The sequence below is a fragment of the Molossus molossus genome, unplaced genomic scaffold, assembly GCF_014108415.1.
Source record: "Molossus molossus isolate mMolMol1 unplaced genomic scaffold, mMolMol1.p scaffold_m16_p_18, whole genome shotgun sequence".
NCBI classification, from domain to species: Eukaryota; Metazoa; Chordata; class Mammalia; order Chiroptera; family Molossidae; genus Molossus; species Molossus molossus.
Genome location: NW_023425353.1, coordinates 60,851,014 through 60,871,138, shown reverse-complemented (window position 1 = coordinate 60,871,138; position 20,125 = coordinate 60,851,014). Strand labels below are relative to the sequence as shown.

At 41.3% G+C, this 20,125-nt stretch overlaps 1 protein-coding gene across 5 annotated transcripts; it reads right to left on the bottom strand.

The window, feature by feature from the left end:
• Positions 1-206: 206 nt before the first annotated feature.
• ZNF197 (zinc finger protein 197) lies at positions 207-18,489 on the bottom strand. 5 transcript variants are annotated; one of them, XM_036267105.1, is made up of 7 exons: positions 18,398-18,489; positions 12,873-13,351; positions 11,093-11,252; positions 10,637-10,728; positions 10,261-10,387; positions 4,964-5,062; positions 207-361 (listed from the first exon to the last, which is right to left on the bottom strand). In XM_036267105.1, exons 2-7 carry the CDS (start codon positions 13,269-13,271, stop codon positions 348-350), a joined length of 891 nt encoding a protein of 296 aa, XP_036122998.1. In that variant the 5' UTR covers positions 13,272-13,351; positions 18,398-18,489; the 3' UTR covers positions 207-347. The 5 variants fall into 5 exon arrangements, with proteins under 5 accessions (XP_036122998.1, XP_036122993.1, XP_036122996.1 ...); XM_036267100.1 differs by lacking the exon at positions 207-361 and having other exon boundaries at positions 2,657-5,062; XM_036267103.1 differs by lacking the exon at positions 207-361 and having other exon boundaries at positions 2,657-5,062; positions 12,873-13,342; positions 18,398-18,482.
• Positions 18,490-20,125: the final 1,636 nt, after the last annotated feature.

Sequence of the window (20,125 nt, the reverse complement as noted above, 5' to 3'; positions counted from 1 at the left end):
CCAATTGCTCAAGCAGCATTTGCCAAAAAATCTGTCGTCTGCTGAATTCCTTTCGCATCTGTCAAAAATAAACTGGGCATTTGTGTGGGTCTTTTCCTGGTGTAGTATCATATGGCTTTATTATCTTTGAAAAACCTCCTCATCCACATTTTATACCTTTTACTATGTTAAATCTCATACATAAAAGCAGAAAACAGTACAATGAACTCTCAATACATATCCAGGTTCAAAAATTACCACCCATCCCCTATTCACCTTTTTGAAGAATTCAGTGCAGTTTTCTTATATATCCCATGTTCTGAATTTGTTTCCTGTGGGGTCATTTATCTTGTTCTTCTGCCTCTCCTCTATTTCCTGTAAACTGACAACAGGGTCCAAGAAGCTTGATGAATTCTGGTTCTACTTTTGGCTTATTGCATCGCATGAGGAGGATGGTTATTATATGGGTGGCTTCAGCCTTCGTGATGCTGCATTCTAATTGGTTAAGAGGTAAATGTGAGCTCTCTCCATTGTTAAAATAAGTCGTTCCCTTTGTAATTATTATGTAATCTGAGGTGATTATTCTGCAGCATAGATATAAAGCAATTTCATATTCATTACCTCATAACAACTTTATGAGGTAAATATTCTCCCTCCTGCTTAACAGATGAAGAAATCAAGGCTCCAAGAAATAAAGGCATTTGTCCAAGGAAAGTTGCAGAACCTGACTCATGGCCAGGGCTTAAGACTTTTAACCTCGGGCCCCTTCCAGTTTTCCCTCTTGGGTACCTTTCATTCTAATGAGGAACCAGCCCTCAAAGAACTTTGGAGTTGAATTAATATTTATTATAATCAATATACCACTTTAACACTACTAGTCTAATTAGAAACCACAATCCTGATATTAATAGTCCAGCAGCAGAATTGGAGTTTTGAGAATTACAACATGAAATTATCAACTCAAGAATGAATATAGGTTGAATTAAATTTACAAACGTACAAAAGGAAAGACTGAACGAATGGTTGATTTACAGGCAATAATGGGACTGACTGCCCAGAGGTGGATTCTGAATTGGTTTAATTACAGCTTGAAGGGCTTGGCTCTGTGTGAAGAATGTATGTAGTTGAGTGCTGGGACAGAATGTTGAGTAACAAGTTATCTCATGTCAGCAATGATAAAGATATTGATTAGAATTGAAAGTGACAGTGGCAGGGATAATCAGCTCAAGGGTTGGGGTTAAGGACTTTTCCCTATGAACAAGGTAAGCAACACAGGACTGTCCTTCCATTCTGACACTCTACAGCCATTAGCTTTCAAATTCAAAGGTTGAAAAGAAATTGTTTGCCTCGGTATCAGCGTGAACAGCTAGACATATTATTCTTCCACAATAAGCCAGTATTTTACATAAAAACAAACTAGCCATATTACCTATTAACTCCCTTAAACATTAAAAACATAATAATTCTTTCAGTTTTCAAGCCAACAACCTAAGATTCATTCTTTCTTTTTCTTAAGTTGATTTTAGAGAGAGAGGTAGAAAGGGAGGGCAGGAGAGAGAGAGAGTGCATGTGTGTGAACATGAGAGAGAAACATCGATTGGTTGCCTCCCATATGCGCCCTGGCCAGGAATCAAACCCGCAACCTTTTACCTTTTGGTATATGGGATAACACTCCAACCGAGACACCTGGCCAGGGTTCCCTTAAACATTTTTAAAGTTATATTTTTCATCTTTGTAGAGTGCTAAATTCCAGATAGCTATCCACCACATTTCATCTTACTATGAAAATAGCTTTTGATATTCATTTTGATATTCAGAGTCTAAATATTAACTTAACAAACAAATACTACATTATGCCATGTTTTAGATTTTGACTATACCTCTTTTATCCAACTTTACTGACAACTAAATTATTTCACAAGGATTCTTTCACTTAATCCTTATAACAATCCTGTGAGGTAGGTATTATGTCAATATTTGACTGACAAACTGAGGCTTAGACGCTGACTTAATAATACATAGTAAGGAAAGGGCCAGGACCCAAACTGAGGTCTTCTGACTCCAAATCCAGTGCTCTTAAGTTGATATCAAACATCAGACTCTTGCTCACCCAACTCTATGTCTGACATGTCTATATCATACTGTCTATATAGTATAGACAGCAGTGATTCTATCTTTAAAATGTGTAATATACACATTTTCAGAAACAACTTCCGCTTTTTAATACAAAGATATTTCTGCTATCACTTACAAAAACATCATTACATCTCATAAGACATAAACCCAGTTTCTTCAGAGTTTTCAATTGCTCCAAGGTCTCGTTCTAGGTCATAAAAAATGATCTGGAATTGAGTATCCTTTATCTAAAATTTGGTTTGACTTTGTAGTCTTGAAAAGTGTAGAATAACCCTCTTCCACATGTAGCTTGCTTGACTATAATAGAGGCAATCATGAATTTTTTTCCTTATAAAAACCAAATACTGCCCTGGCTGATTTGGCTCAGCAGTTCGAGTGTTGGCCAATGGACCAAAGAGTCTCAGATTCAATTCCCAGTCAAGGGAATGTACCTGGGTTGCAGGTTCAACCCCCTGCCCCAGTTGGAGACAATGTGTCTCTCTCACATCGATGTTTCTCTCTCTCTCTAAAAAAATCAATGGAGAAATATCTTTGGGTGAGGATTAACAACAAAAAGAGCCATATATTGCCATTTTTCCAACAATTACTTAAATAGGTAGGAATTCTATTCCACTTTACATGACACTAGATTTTCTGAATCTCTATCTTGGGCTCAACTCGTTGGCATTTTGAAGCCAAGAGAATTCTTCCATGGTATGGATTTTTTGTTGAAGAGGAAGGTTTGACGTGTGAGAGAATTCTTTTTCAGACTCATGACATTCACAGACTTTTTCAACTGTATGAATTTTCTGATGCACAGTAAGGTTTTTTCTTTGCCTAAAAACCTTACTACAATCATTACACCCATATGGTTTCTCCCCTGTGTGGATTCTCTGGTGGCCAACTAAATTCCTTTTAGAAGTAAACGATTTTCTACACTTCTCACACTCATAAGGTTTTTCCCCCGTGTGCATTCTCTGATGTACAATAAGGTTTTTATTTTGACTGAAGTCTTTTCCACACTCATTACATTTATAAGGTTTTTCTCCAGTGTGGATTCTTTGATGTACCATTAGATTTCTGCTAGAGGTAAGGACTTTTCTACATATATGACATTCGTAGGTTTTCTCCCCACTGTGAATTCTTTGATGTTCAATAAGGTTTCTGTTGTAAGTAAAGCCTTTCCCACACTCACTACATGCATAGGGCTTCTCGCCAGTGTGGATTCTCTGATGGGCTATAAGGTTTGACCGGTAACTGAAGACTTTCCCACAATCACTGCATTTATATGATTTTTCCCTTGTGTGAATCCTCTGATGTCCAATGAGGCTTTTCTTCAGAATGAAGCATTTGCCACACTCATTACACTCATACGGTTTCTCACCACTGTGGATTCTCTTATGTTCAATGAGGTTTCTGTTAGAACTGAAAGCTCTTCCACACTCACGGCACTCAAAGGGCTTTTCCCCAGTGTGGATTCTTCGATGCACCAGCAGGCTTGAATTGTAACTGAAAGCCTTCCCACAATCCTCACATTTGTAGGCTTTTTCCTGTGTATGAAGTTTCTGATGGACCATGAAACTCTTGCTCATAATGAAAGTTTTCCCACACTCACGACATTCATAGGGCTTCTCCCCATTGTGGAGTCTCTCGTGGTCAATCAGGTTTCTGTTAGAACCAAAGACCTTGCCACAATCTTTACATTCATAGAGATTCTCTCCAGTGTGGAACCTCTGATGTAAAATGAGGCTTTTCTTTAAAATGAAAACTTTCCCACATTCATTACATTCATAGGGCTTTTCCCCATTGTGGAGTCTCTGGTGATCAAAAAGGTAAGCACTCTGAGTGAAGGCTTTCCCACATTCAGTACATTTATAAGGCTTCTCTCTGCTATGCATCCTCTTATGGTCAATGAGGTTTGATTTAGAATTGAATATCTTCCCACATTTTTTACAACCAAAGGTCTTTGTTTCCGTGTGTACTCTCTGGTGTAAAAGGAGGCTTTTGCTTCGAATGAAAACTTTTCCACATTCTTTACATTTGTATGGATTCTCTGCACTGTGAAGTCGCTGGTGATCAACAAGGTAAGTGGTCTGAGCAAAAGTTTTGCCACATTCATCACATTTATAGGGTTTTTCGCCGGAGTGGATTCTCTGGTGCAGAATGAGGCTCTTCTTCAGGATGAAAGCTTTCTGACACTTGTTACATTTATAAGGTTCTTCCCCTTTGTGGAGCCTCTGATGGTCAATGAGGTAAGCATTCTGGGAGAAAACTTTCCCACACTCATTACATTTATAAGGTCTCTCTCCAGAGTGGCGCCTTAGATGTATAATAAGGCCTGAGTGCCTATAGAAGCCCTTTCCACACTCCTTACATTTATAAGGTTTCTCCCCAGTGTGGATTCTCTGATGGTTTAGGAGGTAAGCACTTTGAGAGAAGGCTTTCCCGCATTCATTACACTTATAAGGTTTCTCCCCAGAGTGGTTCCGTAAATGCATTAGAAGGCTTGAGCGCTGAATAAAGCCTTTTCCACACTCCTTACATTTATGAGGTTTCTCGCCAGTGTGAATTCTCCGGTGGTTTATAAGATGGGAGATTTTATTGAAATGTTTACAACATATATCACATTTATAAAACTTCTTTCCTTCAGTACCCATTAAACTTTCAGAAAGAGCTGAACTCAAAATCAAGCTTTCTCCAAATTCCTTCCCCTTTTGGCCTCGTCTTCCTGGCAGAGTCCTTTTCTTCCTCTCTCGTTCACGGAGGGAACCTTTCTTCGGTGTATCTCTTTCACTTGTTTCATTTCCCCACTGACTGGCCAAAGCTTGCCATGCACACTCTTTCTCAAAGTCAAGGACCTGGGGAATACCTCCTTGAGGTCTTCTGGATGTTCCTTTCTGAGAATCAGATCTTTGAGATACGCTTGACTTTGCAGACACCTCTTCATTCTCAGTCATGGTCTCCCATTCTGGTAAAAAATTAAAAATGCAAATGTTACCAAGTCCCTGTGTTAGTGAGAACAAAATCTTCATATGACTTTAAACAAGCTAGAAGAATTCACTTTCATATGCATACAAAAAGGAGAAATTTTTCATTAAATGCAGGTACAAAGCAGAATGCTACACTAGGAAAATATTATAAAACGGATTAACACATAATTCACTCGGAGATACATCTAATAATGCTTTGTCCTCAAGGAGCAGAAGGAAAACATAAATTATGTTGAAAAAGTAGATACAAGGAAGAATGAGAGAGAACATGGGGTTTTATATTGGTGGTTCAGACCTGGTGGTCCATAGGATCAAGAAGCTAAATGGAACAAGAAGAATTGTTTGGCTTATAAAGAACTGCCTTTTGCCCTGGCCAGTTTGGCTCAGCAGTTGGAGCATCGGCCTGCGGTCCAGAGAGACCCGGGTTCGGTTTCCGCTAAGGGCACGTACCTCGGTCCCCGGCCCTGGTTGGGTCATGTGGGTGGCAACCACTCGATGTGTCCCTTTCACGTCGATGTTTCTCTCTCTCTCTCCCCCTCCCACTCTATCTGAACAAAATATGTAAAAATGTCCTTGGGTGAGGATTAAAAAAAAGACAAAACTGCCTTTTCCTGGCTGGTGAGGCTCAGTGAATTGAGCTTCGTCTCATGGACTGAGAGGTCCCGGTTTGATTCTGGGGCAGGGCACATGCCGAGTTGCGGGCTTGATCCCCAGTAGGGAGCATGTAGGAGGCAGCCAATCCATGTTTCTTTCTCACATCGATGTATCTCTCTCTCTCTAAAAATCAATTTTTTGAAAATCTTAAAAAAAAAAGTACAAGCTTTCTTCTTGGGGTGATGAAAGTGTTCTAAAATTGATTATGGTGATTACTACACAATTCTTTGACAATACTACCAAACACTAACCTGTATCCTTTAAATGGGTGAATTGTATGGTATGTGAATTATTTCTCAATAAAGGTATTATTTAAAAAGCCACCCCCTCTGTAAATTTTTCCCTGAACCACCCGCCTCTACCCACCCACTCACCCAGTACAGTCCACTATCCCAAGCTCCTACGGACTCCCACATATGTGCATACTTTTAAAAAATATATGTTTTTATTGATTTCAGGGAGAGGAAGAGAAAGAAACAGAGAGAGAGAAAGAGAGAAATATTGATCACCTGCCTCTTGCACTCCCTTTACTGGGGATCGAACAGAACCAGCAACCTCCTGGTGCATGGGACGACGATCAACCAACTGAGCCACATGGCCAGACTTTTGCATCCTTTATTATATAGTACTGTTTGTACTGTATTGTTTATTTACACTAATATGTAAAACTCCAAGTTGAATGTACTTTAAGGCAGAAAATAAGCTTGATATGGGAGACGCTTAACATTTCTTGAATAATTTTCTATTCCAATCTCTTAAACAAAAACACATAGGTCTTTTACATATTTAAGAAGTGTATACAGCCATCTGGAAGCCTGCTTTTCTACTACACAGTTCATCAATGCATGGAAACTGAAGAGTGGTCACATTTGACAGTGTCATAGCATAACCCCAACTCAAAACAACATGTTTGCCTGGCTGGTGTGGCTCAATTGGTTGAATGTCATCTAATGCACTAAGAGATCACTGGTTCCATTTCAGGTCAGGGCACATGCCTGGGTTGTGGCCTGGATCCCCAGTAGGGGGCATTCAGGAGTCAGTGATGACTCTCATCAATGTTTCTCTCTCTCTCTCTCTCTCTTTCTCTCTCTCTCTCTCTCTCTCTCCCTCCCTCACTCTCCTTCTCCCTCTCCCTCCCACTCTATCTGAACAAAAAAAAATAGAAAAATGTCCTCGGGTGAGGATTAAAAAAAAGAAAAAATCTGCTGCCCAGGCTGGGTGGCTCAGTTAGTTGAAGCATCATCCCATAAACCAAAAGGTTGCAGGTTCCATTCTTGGTCAGGGCACATACCTAGGTATAGGTTCAACCCCTGGTTGAGATGTACAAGAGGCAACAGATCGATGCTTCTGTCTCACATCAACGTTAATTTCTCTTTCTCGTTTTCTCTCTCCCTTTCTCTTTCTCTAAAATCAATAAACATATCCTCAGGTGAGGGTAAAAAAAATACTGCTAAGTTTGACTACATAAAAGATTTTCTAAGGCCTAAAAAATAACAATTCATAAATAACATCAAAAGGCAAACAAATGAGAAATATGCAACATTTGATAAAAGGTAACAGGTTCCACAAAATAAAAGAAATACACAGGAAGGATATGAATAAGAGTAAAATGAAGCCCTGGTCGGTTTGGCTCAGCGGTTAGAGCGTCGGCCTGCGGTCCTGAGAGACCCGGGTTCGGTTCCCGCTAAGGGCACGTACCTCGGTTGCAGTTTGTCCCCGGCCCTGGTTGGTTGTGCGGGTGGCAGCCACTCGATGTGTCCCTTTCACGTCGATGTTTCTCTCTCTCTCTCTCTCTCTGTTCCTCTCTCTCCCTCCCACTCTACCTGAACAAAAAGTGGAAAAATGTCCTCGGGTGAGGATAAAAAAAAAAAAAGAGAAAAAAGAATAAAATGAAGAATAAATATGTGGGACAATTTCAACCATATTAATAATCAAAGAGATGAAAAACAAACAAAAGGTAGTATTCTTCTACTGTCTAGCAAATTTTAAACATTGACCAAATCATAAGCACATACAGAAGAAATGGGCCCTCCTCCTGTGCTCTTTCCGTGGCAGTATAAATTGGTACACCATTGATAAGAAGAAGTTCGGTAATAGTATCAAAATATAATATCAAGGAATGTTTGACTCACCATCACCACAGCTAAGATACTATAAGATATATTCTCATGAATATAAAAATACAGTCTAAACTACTATGGACAATAAAATAATTTATTAATGTTGATGGGTATACAATTCACATACAGAAATTCAATATTTTCATATATGCAAATAACAGTAAATTAGGAAACATCAAAAAGAGTCCAATTCCAAAGAATCAATGTGACCAGAAATATACAAGATCTAGATGAATGCAATTTAAAAACAGTCCTGAAACATACAAAGGTGGTACTGAACAAATGTAATGGTTTGTAATGTTCTTGAATAGAAATTCAATCCCTGGCCAGTTTGGCTCAGCGATGTGGGAGGCAACAAATCGATGTGTCTCTCAAACATCAATGTTTCTCTTCCTCTCCCTCCCTCCCATTCTATCTGAAAATCAATGAGAAAATATCCTCAGGTGAGGATAAAATAAAAAAAGAAGCTTGTACTATTCTCATACTAATTATTTTACTCTGCTTTATTTATTCCATGTTCCTCTCCCAAACCATGGTAAGCTAGTTAATGACAGAATCACATCATTCCCCAGAAGTTGCCACCACAGATGTTTAATGTTGGCTGGAAGCATGAAGAGCTAATAAATTTATTAAAATAGCCCTGGCCGGTTTGACTCAGCGGTTAGAGCGTTGGCCTACAGTCCAGAGAGACCCGGATTCGGTTCCCACTAAGACACGTACCTCGGTTGCAGTTTGTCCCCGGCCCTGATTGGGTCGTATGAGTGGCAGCCACTCGATGTGTCTCTTTCACAGCAATGTTTCTCTCTCTCTCTCTTCCTCTCTCTCCTTCCCAGTCTATCTGAACAAAAAATGAAAAAACAGCCCTGGCCAGTTTGGCTCAGCGGATGAGCATTGGCCTGCGGACCAGAGAGTCCCACGTTCGGTTCCCGCTAGGGGCACGTATCACAAAAAAAAAAAAAAAATTATTAAAATACTCTTTACTACTATTCAGAGAAATTCAGTGGAGAATAAATACTATAACTTTAAAAAATTTTATTAGTACCCTGACCAGGTAGCTTAGATGTTTAGAGTGTTGTCCACATACACCAAGGTTGAAAGTTCCATCTCTGGTCAGGGCAAGTATAAGAAGCAACTAATGAATGCATAAATAAGTGGAACAACAAATCAATGTTTTTCTTTCTTTCTCTCTCTCTCCCCTTTCCTCTCTCTCAAATCAATATATAAAATTTTTAACTAATTATATAAGCAACAATTTAAAAGAATGAGATTACTCAGCACCAGTGAGGACAGAGCAAAAGGAGCATTCTTTGTACCGATGGTAAGAACAAAGAGCACAGAAATCAGTATAGAAAGCAATTTGGCAGTACAAGCAAGAGCCTTAAAACAATTCCAACCCTTAGGCCTAGTAATTCTGCTTCCAAAAAATAATAAGGAATAAAGAAAGGTCTTAGGCATATAGACAAATGATTATTATAGTAATTATCTAAAATAAGAAAATGGTTAACTGAATTATGGTACAAATTATATAGACAGCCTTGGCTGGTTGCAGTGGTTAGAGCGTTAACCCACGGACCAAAGAGTCATGGGTTTGATTCCTGATCAAGGGCACATACCTTGGTTGTGGTTTAGATCCCCAGCCCCATCAGGGTCATGCAAGAGGCAACCAATCAATGTGTCTCTCTCACATCGATGTTTCTCTCTCTCTCTCTCTCTCCCCCCTCCACCCCTCCCTCCTAGTCTATCCAAAAAAAAAAAAAAAGGCCAATGGAAAAATATCCTCAGGTGAAGACTAAAGAAAAAAAATTATGTAGCCAATATAGATAATACTTGTAAAGAATTTGTAATGAGCCCTGGCCAGTTTGGCTCAGCGGTTAGAGCGTTGGCCTGCGGTCCGGAGAGACCCGGGTTCGGTTCCCGCTAAGGGCACGTACTTCGGTTGCAGTTTATCCCCGGCCCTGGTTGGTCGTGCGGGTGGCAGCCACTCGATGTGTCCCTTCACATCGATGTTTCTCTCTCTCTCCCTTCCTCTCTCTCCCTCCCACTCTATCTGTACAAAAAAAAAAAAAAAAAAAAAGGAAAAATATCCTCGGGTGAGGATAAAAAAAAAAAAGAATTTGTAATGAATAACAACACAAAAAAGTCAAGCTTTAAAACTGTACACACACACTCACACAAACATATGCTTAAAACCATGCAAAATAGCTTCAAATACATAGGGAAAAAATAGAAAGGTAATATATCAAAATTTTGATAGTTGTCTTCAAATAGTGGGTTTAAGGAAGTTTTTTTCCTTCTTTCTAACATTTTGTTTTCCCAGGTAAGTATATGCTACTTTCATAATCAGAAAATAAACAAAGGCTGAAGAATTAAAGGTAAGAATTATGGGAAGAAAGGGTCCTTACCTAGGGAGGTCACATTTCCATAATTCTCCAGCATCACATCCCAATACAAGGCCCTCTGAATTGGGCCCAGACATGCCCATTCCTCTGCAGTGAAGCATACTGATACCTCCTCAAACATCACCAACTCCTGAAACAACAGGTATGCGTGTGGTTATCCATGCCCAGGAGCTCCCCTCCTGAAAGGTTCCTTTCACACTGTGAGACCATGAGGTGGGCAATGGATACCAGGAAGATACAGGAGACCCCATATTAAGTCTGCCCTCTAATAGCATGGACCTTGATTTAGAGATGGGAATTGGACACCAAGCACTGGGACGAGAGAGGGCACTTGGTGGTACAGATAGGCCTGGGGAAGGATAAAGGATGCAAACCTCACCTGGGGCTGGGCTGTTAGGAGCATAAGTGCCATTAATTGATTTCTTGGGTTCTCTTCCTGGGAAAGGACAGAAGCTTCAGGGGCAGGATAATCTGAGGAAGGAGGAAAAGCTGCATTGAGATTTCTGCTGTTCCTGCCCACTATTCCAAGTCCAATATTTTCTACCCAAGGAATTCAGAAAGACCCAGAACGCTCATGTCTAGGCAATGATGGCTACAAAGTGACCTATAAAACTTTTATGAGTGTGACCCCCACGTGCAGGGCTGGAATAACACAAAGAGCATTAATAAGAGTGGATAAAAGGTCAGAGACCCTGAAAAAGACAAGAAGGAGAACAGAAAGAGCTTGTTACCATAAGGAATTCATATAGAAGCTACTATCTGGGAGTAGAGGGATAAGCCACAGTAAAGGTCCAAGAAAAGAAAAAAACCAAAGCCAGGGCTATTAAATAAGTACCATGTTGAGGATCCTGGAGGCTGAACACCACTGGGTCAGGAAGAGGATTTGGACAAATTTCAGCGGAAATGTGGCAACCAGTGGGTGCCTGAGGAAGTGCTCTTCCTAGAGTGCGTATGCCCTCCCGGAGAGTGTCCTGGTCCTGGACAAGGACTGGAACCTGGGAACAAACAAAACAAATAAGCTGGCTCTTCTTGTACCTCCAGACAATGGACTCACCTAACCACTGTGGACCTCTTTCTGCCCATAATCTAGAACTGTGAGATCAGAGACCCACCTCAAGTATGGAGCATCAAAACAGCAGAAAAACTGCCTTGAGAACAATGGAGCTGCCCTCTAGCCCCACTCATGGCACTGGTGACCTCTCCCAGAGGGGACTGACCAGAATGGTGGAAACAGAAGCAGACCTGGGTGTGGGTTAGGGAGGAAATGGGAAGTAACAAGCAATAATTAAGAGCATGTGTTTTAGCTTCAGACCTAGTTTTAGACCTGGTTCAGTACACTCTTCTACTTATTTACCCCTTTACTTATCCCCTCCCGCTCCAATAGAAGGAACACTAGAGTAGGAGTCTAAACACTTGGTTTTGCTGCCAGCTAGAATTCTAACGTAAGGCAATCCAGTGAACCTTTTCCACCTCCATTTTCTGGTCTCTCAAATGAGGAGGTTGTATTAGTGATGTTTAATGAAATAACAGCTCTAAAACTCTTCATTTTTACATGATTAAAACAAATGATTAAAACAAACAAGTACATCTTTGATGCCACTGCCAAGCTGGAGTTCTGTTTAAGACTTCTAATAAAAATGCTTCTAGTGGGCTACAGATTGACAAAGATCTCAAACACACTAGATACTATATTAAGATCTCAATTTAATAGTCAACCCAAGCCCAGCTGGTGTGGCTCAGTGGTGAGCATAAACCCATGCACCAAGAAGTCACCAGTTCGATTCCTGGTCGGGGCATGTGCCCAGACCATGGGCCTGATCCCCAATGGGGGGGACACACAGGAAGTGGCCAATTGACGTTTCTCTCTCTCTCTCTCTTCCCTTCTCTCTAAAATAAAGATAAAAGATGTAATAGTCAACCCAGCCCTGGCCAGTTTGGCTCAGCGGTTAGAGCGTCGGCCCGTGGACCAGAGAGTCCCAGGTTCAGTTCCCGCTAAGGGCACGTGCCTTGGTTGCAGTTTGTCCCTGGTCCCGGTTAGGGTCGTGTGGGTGGCAACCAGTCAATGTGTCTCTCTCGCATGAATGTTTCTCTATCTCTCCCTCCCTCTCTCCCTCCTGCTCTAACTGAAGATAAATGCAAAAATGTCCTCAGGTAAGGATAAAAAATAAATAAAAAATAGTCAACCCAATCATCTAGCACAGAACCCCAAGTAGGAGCACACATGGCCAGATCTATAAAACTGCATTCTTATTCTCTCACCAGGCTTACATCCTCATTGCAAACAAAGAATACATATGTTTCTGTTTGGAAGAACACTTAGAAACCTTATGTTCTTCAGGTTCTTGAACCAAACTCAGCATTAGCAAGCATCACCCTGGAGGACAGACTGCAATGGCTTTGTGTTGATTCTGAATTGGGCCCGAAGATCCCAGTCATACCTTAATTTCCTTGCAAAGATATAATGCAGTCTGAAAAGCTCATGAACCTGTTTTAATTAGCATTAGGGTTGCTAATGTGCTACTGTTAATGAAAACACTCACCCTCCAGCCTAGCCTGCCCTACCTGAATTTTCTCCTTCCTTACATCCCAAACTCTTCCCCCTACCCCTTTCTCACTTTTAGTGCTGGTCCATCAAGATCTTTCTGCAGCTCTTCTACCAGGGCCACGGCCTCCTCACCACTCCCAGGGCGATGGATCTGCACCCAGGTCCGAATCTCCCCAGGCAGGATGCTCAGGAACTGCTCCAGCACCAGAAGCTCCAGGATCTGGGCCTTGGTGCGTGCTTCTGGCCTTAGCCACCGGCGACAGAGCTCCCGGAGCCGGCTCAGTGCCTCCTGGGGTCCAGATGTCTCATGGTATCGTAATTGTCTAAAGTGCAGATGGGAGGTCTCCCAAACAGAGGAGCTGCTCCCTTGGAAGCTGGTTCCCCATTTCCAGGTATCGTCCTTCCCTTTGACAAGACCCTCTTGTCTCAGAGCATTGTGGGCCCAGTTTTCTCTGGTCATTGTCTTCATTTAAGAAAGCCTCTTCTCCAGACCCTCTCAATCCTTGCTTGACTTCTTCCTTAGAGCTTGGAGAACATCACCTACAAGACCTCAAAAAAAATCATTGTTAAAGTTAACCCAGTGAAACAACCAAGTTTTCCAGAACCCAGTCAGCTCCAGTGATGAAGAGAACATCCCTGAATGCAAGGTTCTAGGCTCTTAGCAGTGCCTCCTTTAACAGAAGCCCCTGGCCCAAGGCTCTGGGGACACTAACAAGGTCAACCAGACTACTGCTGAAACCAGGCATGAAATCCCTTTGGTATTTAATCACAGAGCATCCTCCACCTAATTACAACAAATCCTTTATCCAGTGCTCCAAAAAGCATCCTGGCTAGGCCTGTGTGATTTTGAACAAGTTACCTTACTTCTCAGTGTTAGTTTCTTAACCTGAAAAATAGGAGTAAATACAGTTCTGATCTTACAGACTTGTAAGAATTTGATGTCTAAATACATTTTAAGTTTTTAAACAGTGCCTGGTATATGGATTCAAACATCAGTTATCCTTCTGTAACTTGCATCCTTTCCTATGTTCTGCAGAGTCAGCAAGTAATCATGGGTCTTAGTCCTGATACAGATGAGATAAAATCCTAATACTTCAATTAACAAAGAAAGGCTGAATTAAGTTTTGTGTAGCTTTACTGTACATACTTTAAATTCTCTGAAAATTGTTCATTGTGTTAATCAAACATTTGGACAAATTTGAATACGATTTTATTATACAGAATTTAGGCTTGTTGCTCTCTAGAAATTTTCTGTTTTTTTAAAGAAATAAATGGGTCATATATATATTTTTTTTTAATCCTCACCTGAGGACATTTTTTCCATTTATCTTCAGATAGAGTAGGAGGGAGGGGGGAAGAGAGAGAGAAACATCAATGTGAGAGAGACATATTGATTGGCTGCCTCCTGTATAGGCCCTGACCGGGGTGGGGGATCAAACCTGTGACCCTTGAGTCCATGGGCCTATGCTCTAACTGCTGAGCCAAACCGGCTAAGGCTGAGCCCATTAATATTTAAGGAGTCTCCTGTTGTTATACATTTAACTTATTTATAATTTTCCCCTATTATAAATTAGGCCACAATGACTATCCTTGCTATTAAATTTTTGGTTACATAACTGTTTATTTCTTCAGGAAAAATTCCCAGAAAAAAATTGTTGGGTCAAAAAAGGCACAAATGGTTTTGTTTTTAGATTTTTTTTTTTGTATTTTTTTTAGAGAGATAGAAACATCGATGTGAGAGAGAAACACTGATCGGCTGCCTCCTGGATGCCCCTTCTGGGGATCAAGCCCACAACCCAGGCATGTGCCCTGACCCAGAATCAAACCGGGACCTCTCAGTCCATGGGATGATGCTCAATCCACTGAGCCACACTGGCTGGGCCGCACAAATAGTTTTAAGCTTTTAAGGTTATAAGGGTTATATCACTATCAATTTTATTTAATACATGGCCCCTTAAAACTCATGCTTATAACTGAGCAAAGGAGGCAGAAGTATAAACACAATTTCTATATAATGTAAAGTATTAATTAACAGGAGGACATCAGAAAGAATTCAGGCAGGTAATTTTGGATTGGGCTTTAGAAGGAAAATGAAAAGACCACTGAGGTAATTAGGAAAGCCATTCCAGGAAGAAAGAAACTATAATTTCAAAATCAAAGGAGTAACATACAGGTCTGTTGGAAATGTGCTTTGCAAACCAAAAAAAGGAAGGAAACTTTGGAGGTAAGGTTGTAGGAGCAGAGTGGAGAGATAAACAGTCAAATTCTCAAGACTGTTGAGAGGCAGAACAAGAAGGTGATCACGTACTGTAAGTGACAAGCACCAGTAAAGAGCTTTTACTCTAGTCTGTGTTGTTTTTTTAAAAATAGGTAATGAGCCCTGGCTGATTGGTTCAGCACCAGGTACAGTTTCCGCTAAGGGCACATACTTCGGTTGCAGTTTGGACCCGGCCCTGATTGGGGTTGTGTGGATGGCGGACAGTCAGTGTGTCTCTCTCACATCAATGTTTCTCTCTCTTTCTCCCTCCCTCTCTATCTGAAGATAAATGCAAAAATGTCCTTGGGTGAGGATTAAAAAAAAAAATTAAAAATAGGTAATGTTTTCACTTGGTTTAAAGTTAAAATCATAAGGTGCATAGTGTAAAGTTTCTCTCTCCTCATTCATCTCTTATGTATCTTTCCAGCTATATATGTATATATAAGTATGTACAGACAATTGTTTTGTACTTCCTTTTTCTCACAAATGATAGAACACCAGGAATCATGAACTGCATCTTCATTTTCTCAATTAACAATGTATCTTAGAGATCTTCCTTGTTGGTACATAGCTCCCCTCTTTTTATAAATATATTTACCCAACCTCAGCACTGATCCACAAAGTAACTCAAAAACTGGACTTCACTAAAACACAAACTTCTGCCTGGCTGGTGCGGCTCAGTGGTTGTGCATCGACCCATGCACCAAGAGGTCACCGGTCAATTCCCAGTCAGGGCACATGCCCAGGTTGTGGGCCAAATCCCCAGAGGGGACATGCAGGAGGCAGCCAATTGATGTTCTCTCCCATCGATGTTTCTCTCTCTCTCTCCCTCTCCCATCCTCTTTCTCTAAAAAATATAAAGAAAAAAAACCCCACAAAACTTCTGCTCTGCAAAAGGCAAAGACAAGAGAATAAGACAAGCCACAGACTGGGAGAAAATATTTGCAAAAGACACTCATATCTGACAAAAGATTGTTACCCTTTGTATATTTCATACAAAGGACTCTTAAAACTCAACAATAAGAAATCAAGTAAAAAATGGCCCTAAGACCTTAACAGACGCCTCACCAAAAAAAAAAAAAAAAAAAAAAAACCAATTCCAAATAAATGCATGAAAACATGCTCCACATCATATGTCATCAGGGAAATGCAAATTAAAAAATGAGATACCACTACATGCCTATTAAAATGGCCAAAATCTAGAACACTGACAGCACCAAATGCTGGTGAGCATGTGGAGCAACAGGAGCTCTCATTCACTGCTGGTGGGGATGTAAAATGGCACAGCCACTTTGGAAGACAACTTGGCAGTTTCTTACAAAACTAAACATATTCTTACCATATTATCTAACAACTGCACCCCTTGGTATTTACTCAAAGGAGTTGAAAACATATGTCCACACAAAAACCTGCTCTTGGATGTTTACAGTAACTTTATTCATAATTGCCAACATCTAGAAGCAAACCAGATGTCTTCCTGTAGGTAAATAAACTGTGGTACATCCAGACAATGGAATATTATTCAGCACTATAAAGAAACAAGCTTTCTTTTTAAAAAATGAAAAGACATGGAGGAAACTTAAATACTAAGTGAAAGAAGCTAATCTGAAAAACATTATATACTGTATAATTCCAACTATATGGCATTTTCAAAAGGCTAAACTATGAAGACCGTAAAAAGATCAGTGGTTGGCAGGGGTAAAGAATGATGAATAGGCAGAGCACAGCGGATTTTTAGAGCAGTGAAATCTACTCTATATGATACTACAGGGTGGAGCAAAAGTAGGTTTATGGTTGTTCATACGGAAAATACAATAATTAATAAATAATAATACAAGAGTAAACTGTTTTGTGTACTCGCAACTGTAAACCTACTTTTGCCCAACCCTGTATAATGGTGGATACAAGTCATTCTACATTTATCAAAACCCAAAGAATGACCCTGGCCGGTTTGGCTCAGCGGTTAGAGCATTGGCCTGTGGTCCAGAGAGACCCGGGTTCGGTTCCTGGGGCACGTACCTCGGTTGCAGTTTGTCCCCAGCCCTGGTTGGTCGTGAGGGTGGCAGCCACTCGATGTGTCCATTTCACGTCGATGTTTCTCTCTCTCCTTCCCACTGTGTCTGAACAAAAAAAAAAGGAAAAATGTCCTCGGGTGAGGATAAAAAACAAAACAAAAACAAAAACAAAAAAAAACAAAGAATGTATAACACCAAGAGCGAACCCCAACGCAGCCTATGGACTTTGGATGATAATGATGCGTCAATGCAGACTAATCAATTCTAACAAATGTACCTCTCTGGTGGGGGAATGTTAATATGGAGAAGGCTGTGCATGAGTGGGCACAGGGAGTACAGAGGAACTCTCTGTACGTTTTGTTCAATTTCCTGTAAACCTAAAACTGCTCTAAAAAAGTAAAGTCTATTAAAATAAATATATGCACACATGCATACATACAATCTGTAAAAAATAGACTTCTAAATAATGTTTTACAGTAAATAATCAGAACTCTTACTTTGCAGATACAAGTAACAAATACTTAAACATGCATTTTGTTTGCTTCTCTCAAAGGGTTTGTGAGCCATAAGTTAAAAAGAACAAAAAAAGACTCAGAGGAGCTAAGTGATTCAGCTAGTTAAGCTGCAAGCAAGTGCTGACTTCTGGGGCTCTAATCCCAAAAGTCCAACTGATGCCACCTAAGACAAGCCCTCTAAAACCCAAACAAATATTCTAAAGCAATGGTTTCCCAATGATAGTTCATGATCAAGTTTTAATCTGGCAAATTGTAGAACGAAAATAAAACAATAATCCTATACACATCGCCACCGACAGGTTGGCAACGACCTTTCTTGCAAAGGACAGCATTTACTCTGAGTTTTAGGGTTTCAGTAGCGTTAAAATATATTTTCTTACGTAATGGAGGTACAGGTAGCGTTTTAAATACCATTATATTACAAAATGAAAAGATGGGACTTGGTTCATCGCCCTACAGAAAGAAAAGTCCCCAGCAGTCCGGAGCCACTGCTCCCGGGATGCATCGGCCTCGGCCGGGACCCTGGACACGGAGGCGGCCGTCCTCACTGCGGCAATGCGTGCTGTTCGACTCGGCACGGGTCCAGGGACACAGACCCACTGCTGCTGGCGTCAAAACCTGCCCGCGCCGGCGGCTGCCTAAGTCGAGGCCACGGCGTCCACCTCAACCCGGAGCTGAGGAGGGCCAGTGCTGGGGGCCAGCGGCGGGGAGGAGGGCCCGGCAAGGAAAGCACCGCCCCGGCGAGCTCCAGCCCGCACCCCGGGCCGCCCTCCGCGCATGACCACCCGCCCCGAGCCCACCCGCTCACCGGGGATCCGGTGGCGGCTCCGGCTTTGGGTACCGTCGCCTAGGAGCCGGGACGCCGGGAGACGACTGGAGAACAGGACGCTATAGCAGCTGAGACCCAGAATAATGGAGGACCCGCGGGTACCCCGACTTCCGGCTGTTCACCACGCCCACTCCTCTCTAGGAAGTCACATCTCTATGGCAGCGCTCAAGAGTCCTTGGGTCTTGGTTCCTCCCAGCGAAAGGGGATGGGGACCCGCCACCTCCCAGACAGGAAGGATGCCCATGTTGCCTCCTGAAGAAGCTGGACCTTTCCGTTTTAATTTGCATTTAAAATGAGACTGTTTGGGAGTAATTTCTCAAATTCACCTTCTGGGCACCTTCCCCATCTATTCTTGAACCTATGGCAGTTCTTACCATAAATAATAACATGGCTTATAAATTACCCCCTTGAGAATTTGCTTACTTGCCCAAATGATGAGATAATGCACCATTTTATCTCTGAGATCAACACAACCCATCTCTGTGGTTCTCCTGTTCAACTCTGTCTTAACTTGGCAGGAGGGAACAGTTGATCTTATATTTTAGGGAGGGATGAATTTTACCAGATCCTTTGTCACAGATCAAACACATACCGATCTACATTAAAACCAAGCCTGGTAGAATGGAGTTTTATACAAAGGTGGGAAACACAACCTTAACATTCAGACGGGGATTTCCATATTAGTTGATGAAGATTCTGAGGTCTTAGCCTCGTCTTGAACTGTCAGCACTCTGTCTCCAGCCTCTTCTCTAGTACCTATATCTCTATGATATTTATACCCTTACACCAAACTAAACATAACTTTGTTTCCTCTGGTAAGACCCTAAGGAAAATATCCACAACAAAGAATAAATCTGTCACCCCCCAAAGGCATTTATTGGGTTGACATATCCCTGAAGATACCTGGTGTAGTTATCAAGGGTTTCCAGAGAAACAAACAATAGGAGATAGATGTACAAAATTGGCTCACACAATTATGGAGGCTGATAAATCCCAAGATCTTCAGTACATAAGCTTGAGACCCAGGAGAGCCGAAGGTATGGTTCCAGTTCAAGTCTAAAGGCCTCAGAGCAGAACTGATGGTGAAAATCCCAGACTGAGTCCAAAAGCAGACCAAAGTCCCAGCTCAAAAACACCTAGAAAGAGAACAAATCCTTCCACTACATTTTCGTTCTATTCTGGTCTCCAACAGATTGAAGGAGGCCATATTGGAGAGGGCAATCTGCTTTACTCAGCCTACCAATTCAAATGTTAACTTCATCCAGAAACATCCTCACAGACACATCCACAATACTTTGTAACCAAATATCTGGGCATCTTATAGTCAAGTTGGCCCATAAAATTAACCGTCACACTTGGATTGCTCCAAATATAGTTTGAAGTGGTAGTTTTAGAACAGTTTATCTAGGCCCTGAAGGGCACCCATGGTGGACAGATTCTGGTCAGTGTCACTTAGAAGAACTCAGATTTGGATGTCCATCTTGGAGATAATCCCACCCCCACCCACGTTTACATGCTCAGGAAGGAATCTTGTAGGAATGAGGGAACTCACAATAAAGGGAAAGTTGAAAAAGGGTACAGATCACCTGAGAAAAGCCAAACTATTTCTATCCTAATTGCATTATGAGCAGTGTAGAGGACATTTTGCTGCACTGTCTGGATTCCTCTAGATTGTCCTGTTTTCCCCCACCTCACTGTAGAGATAGG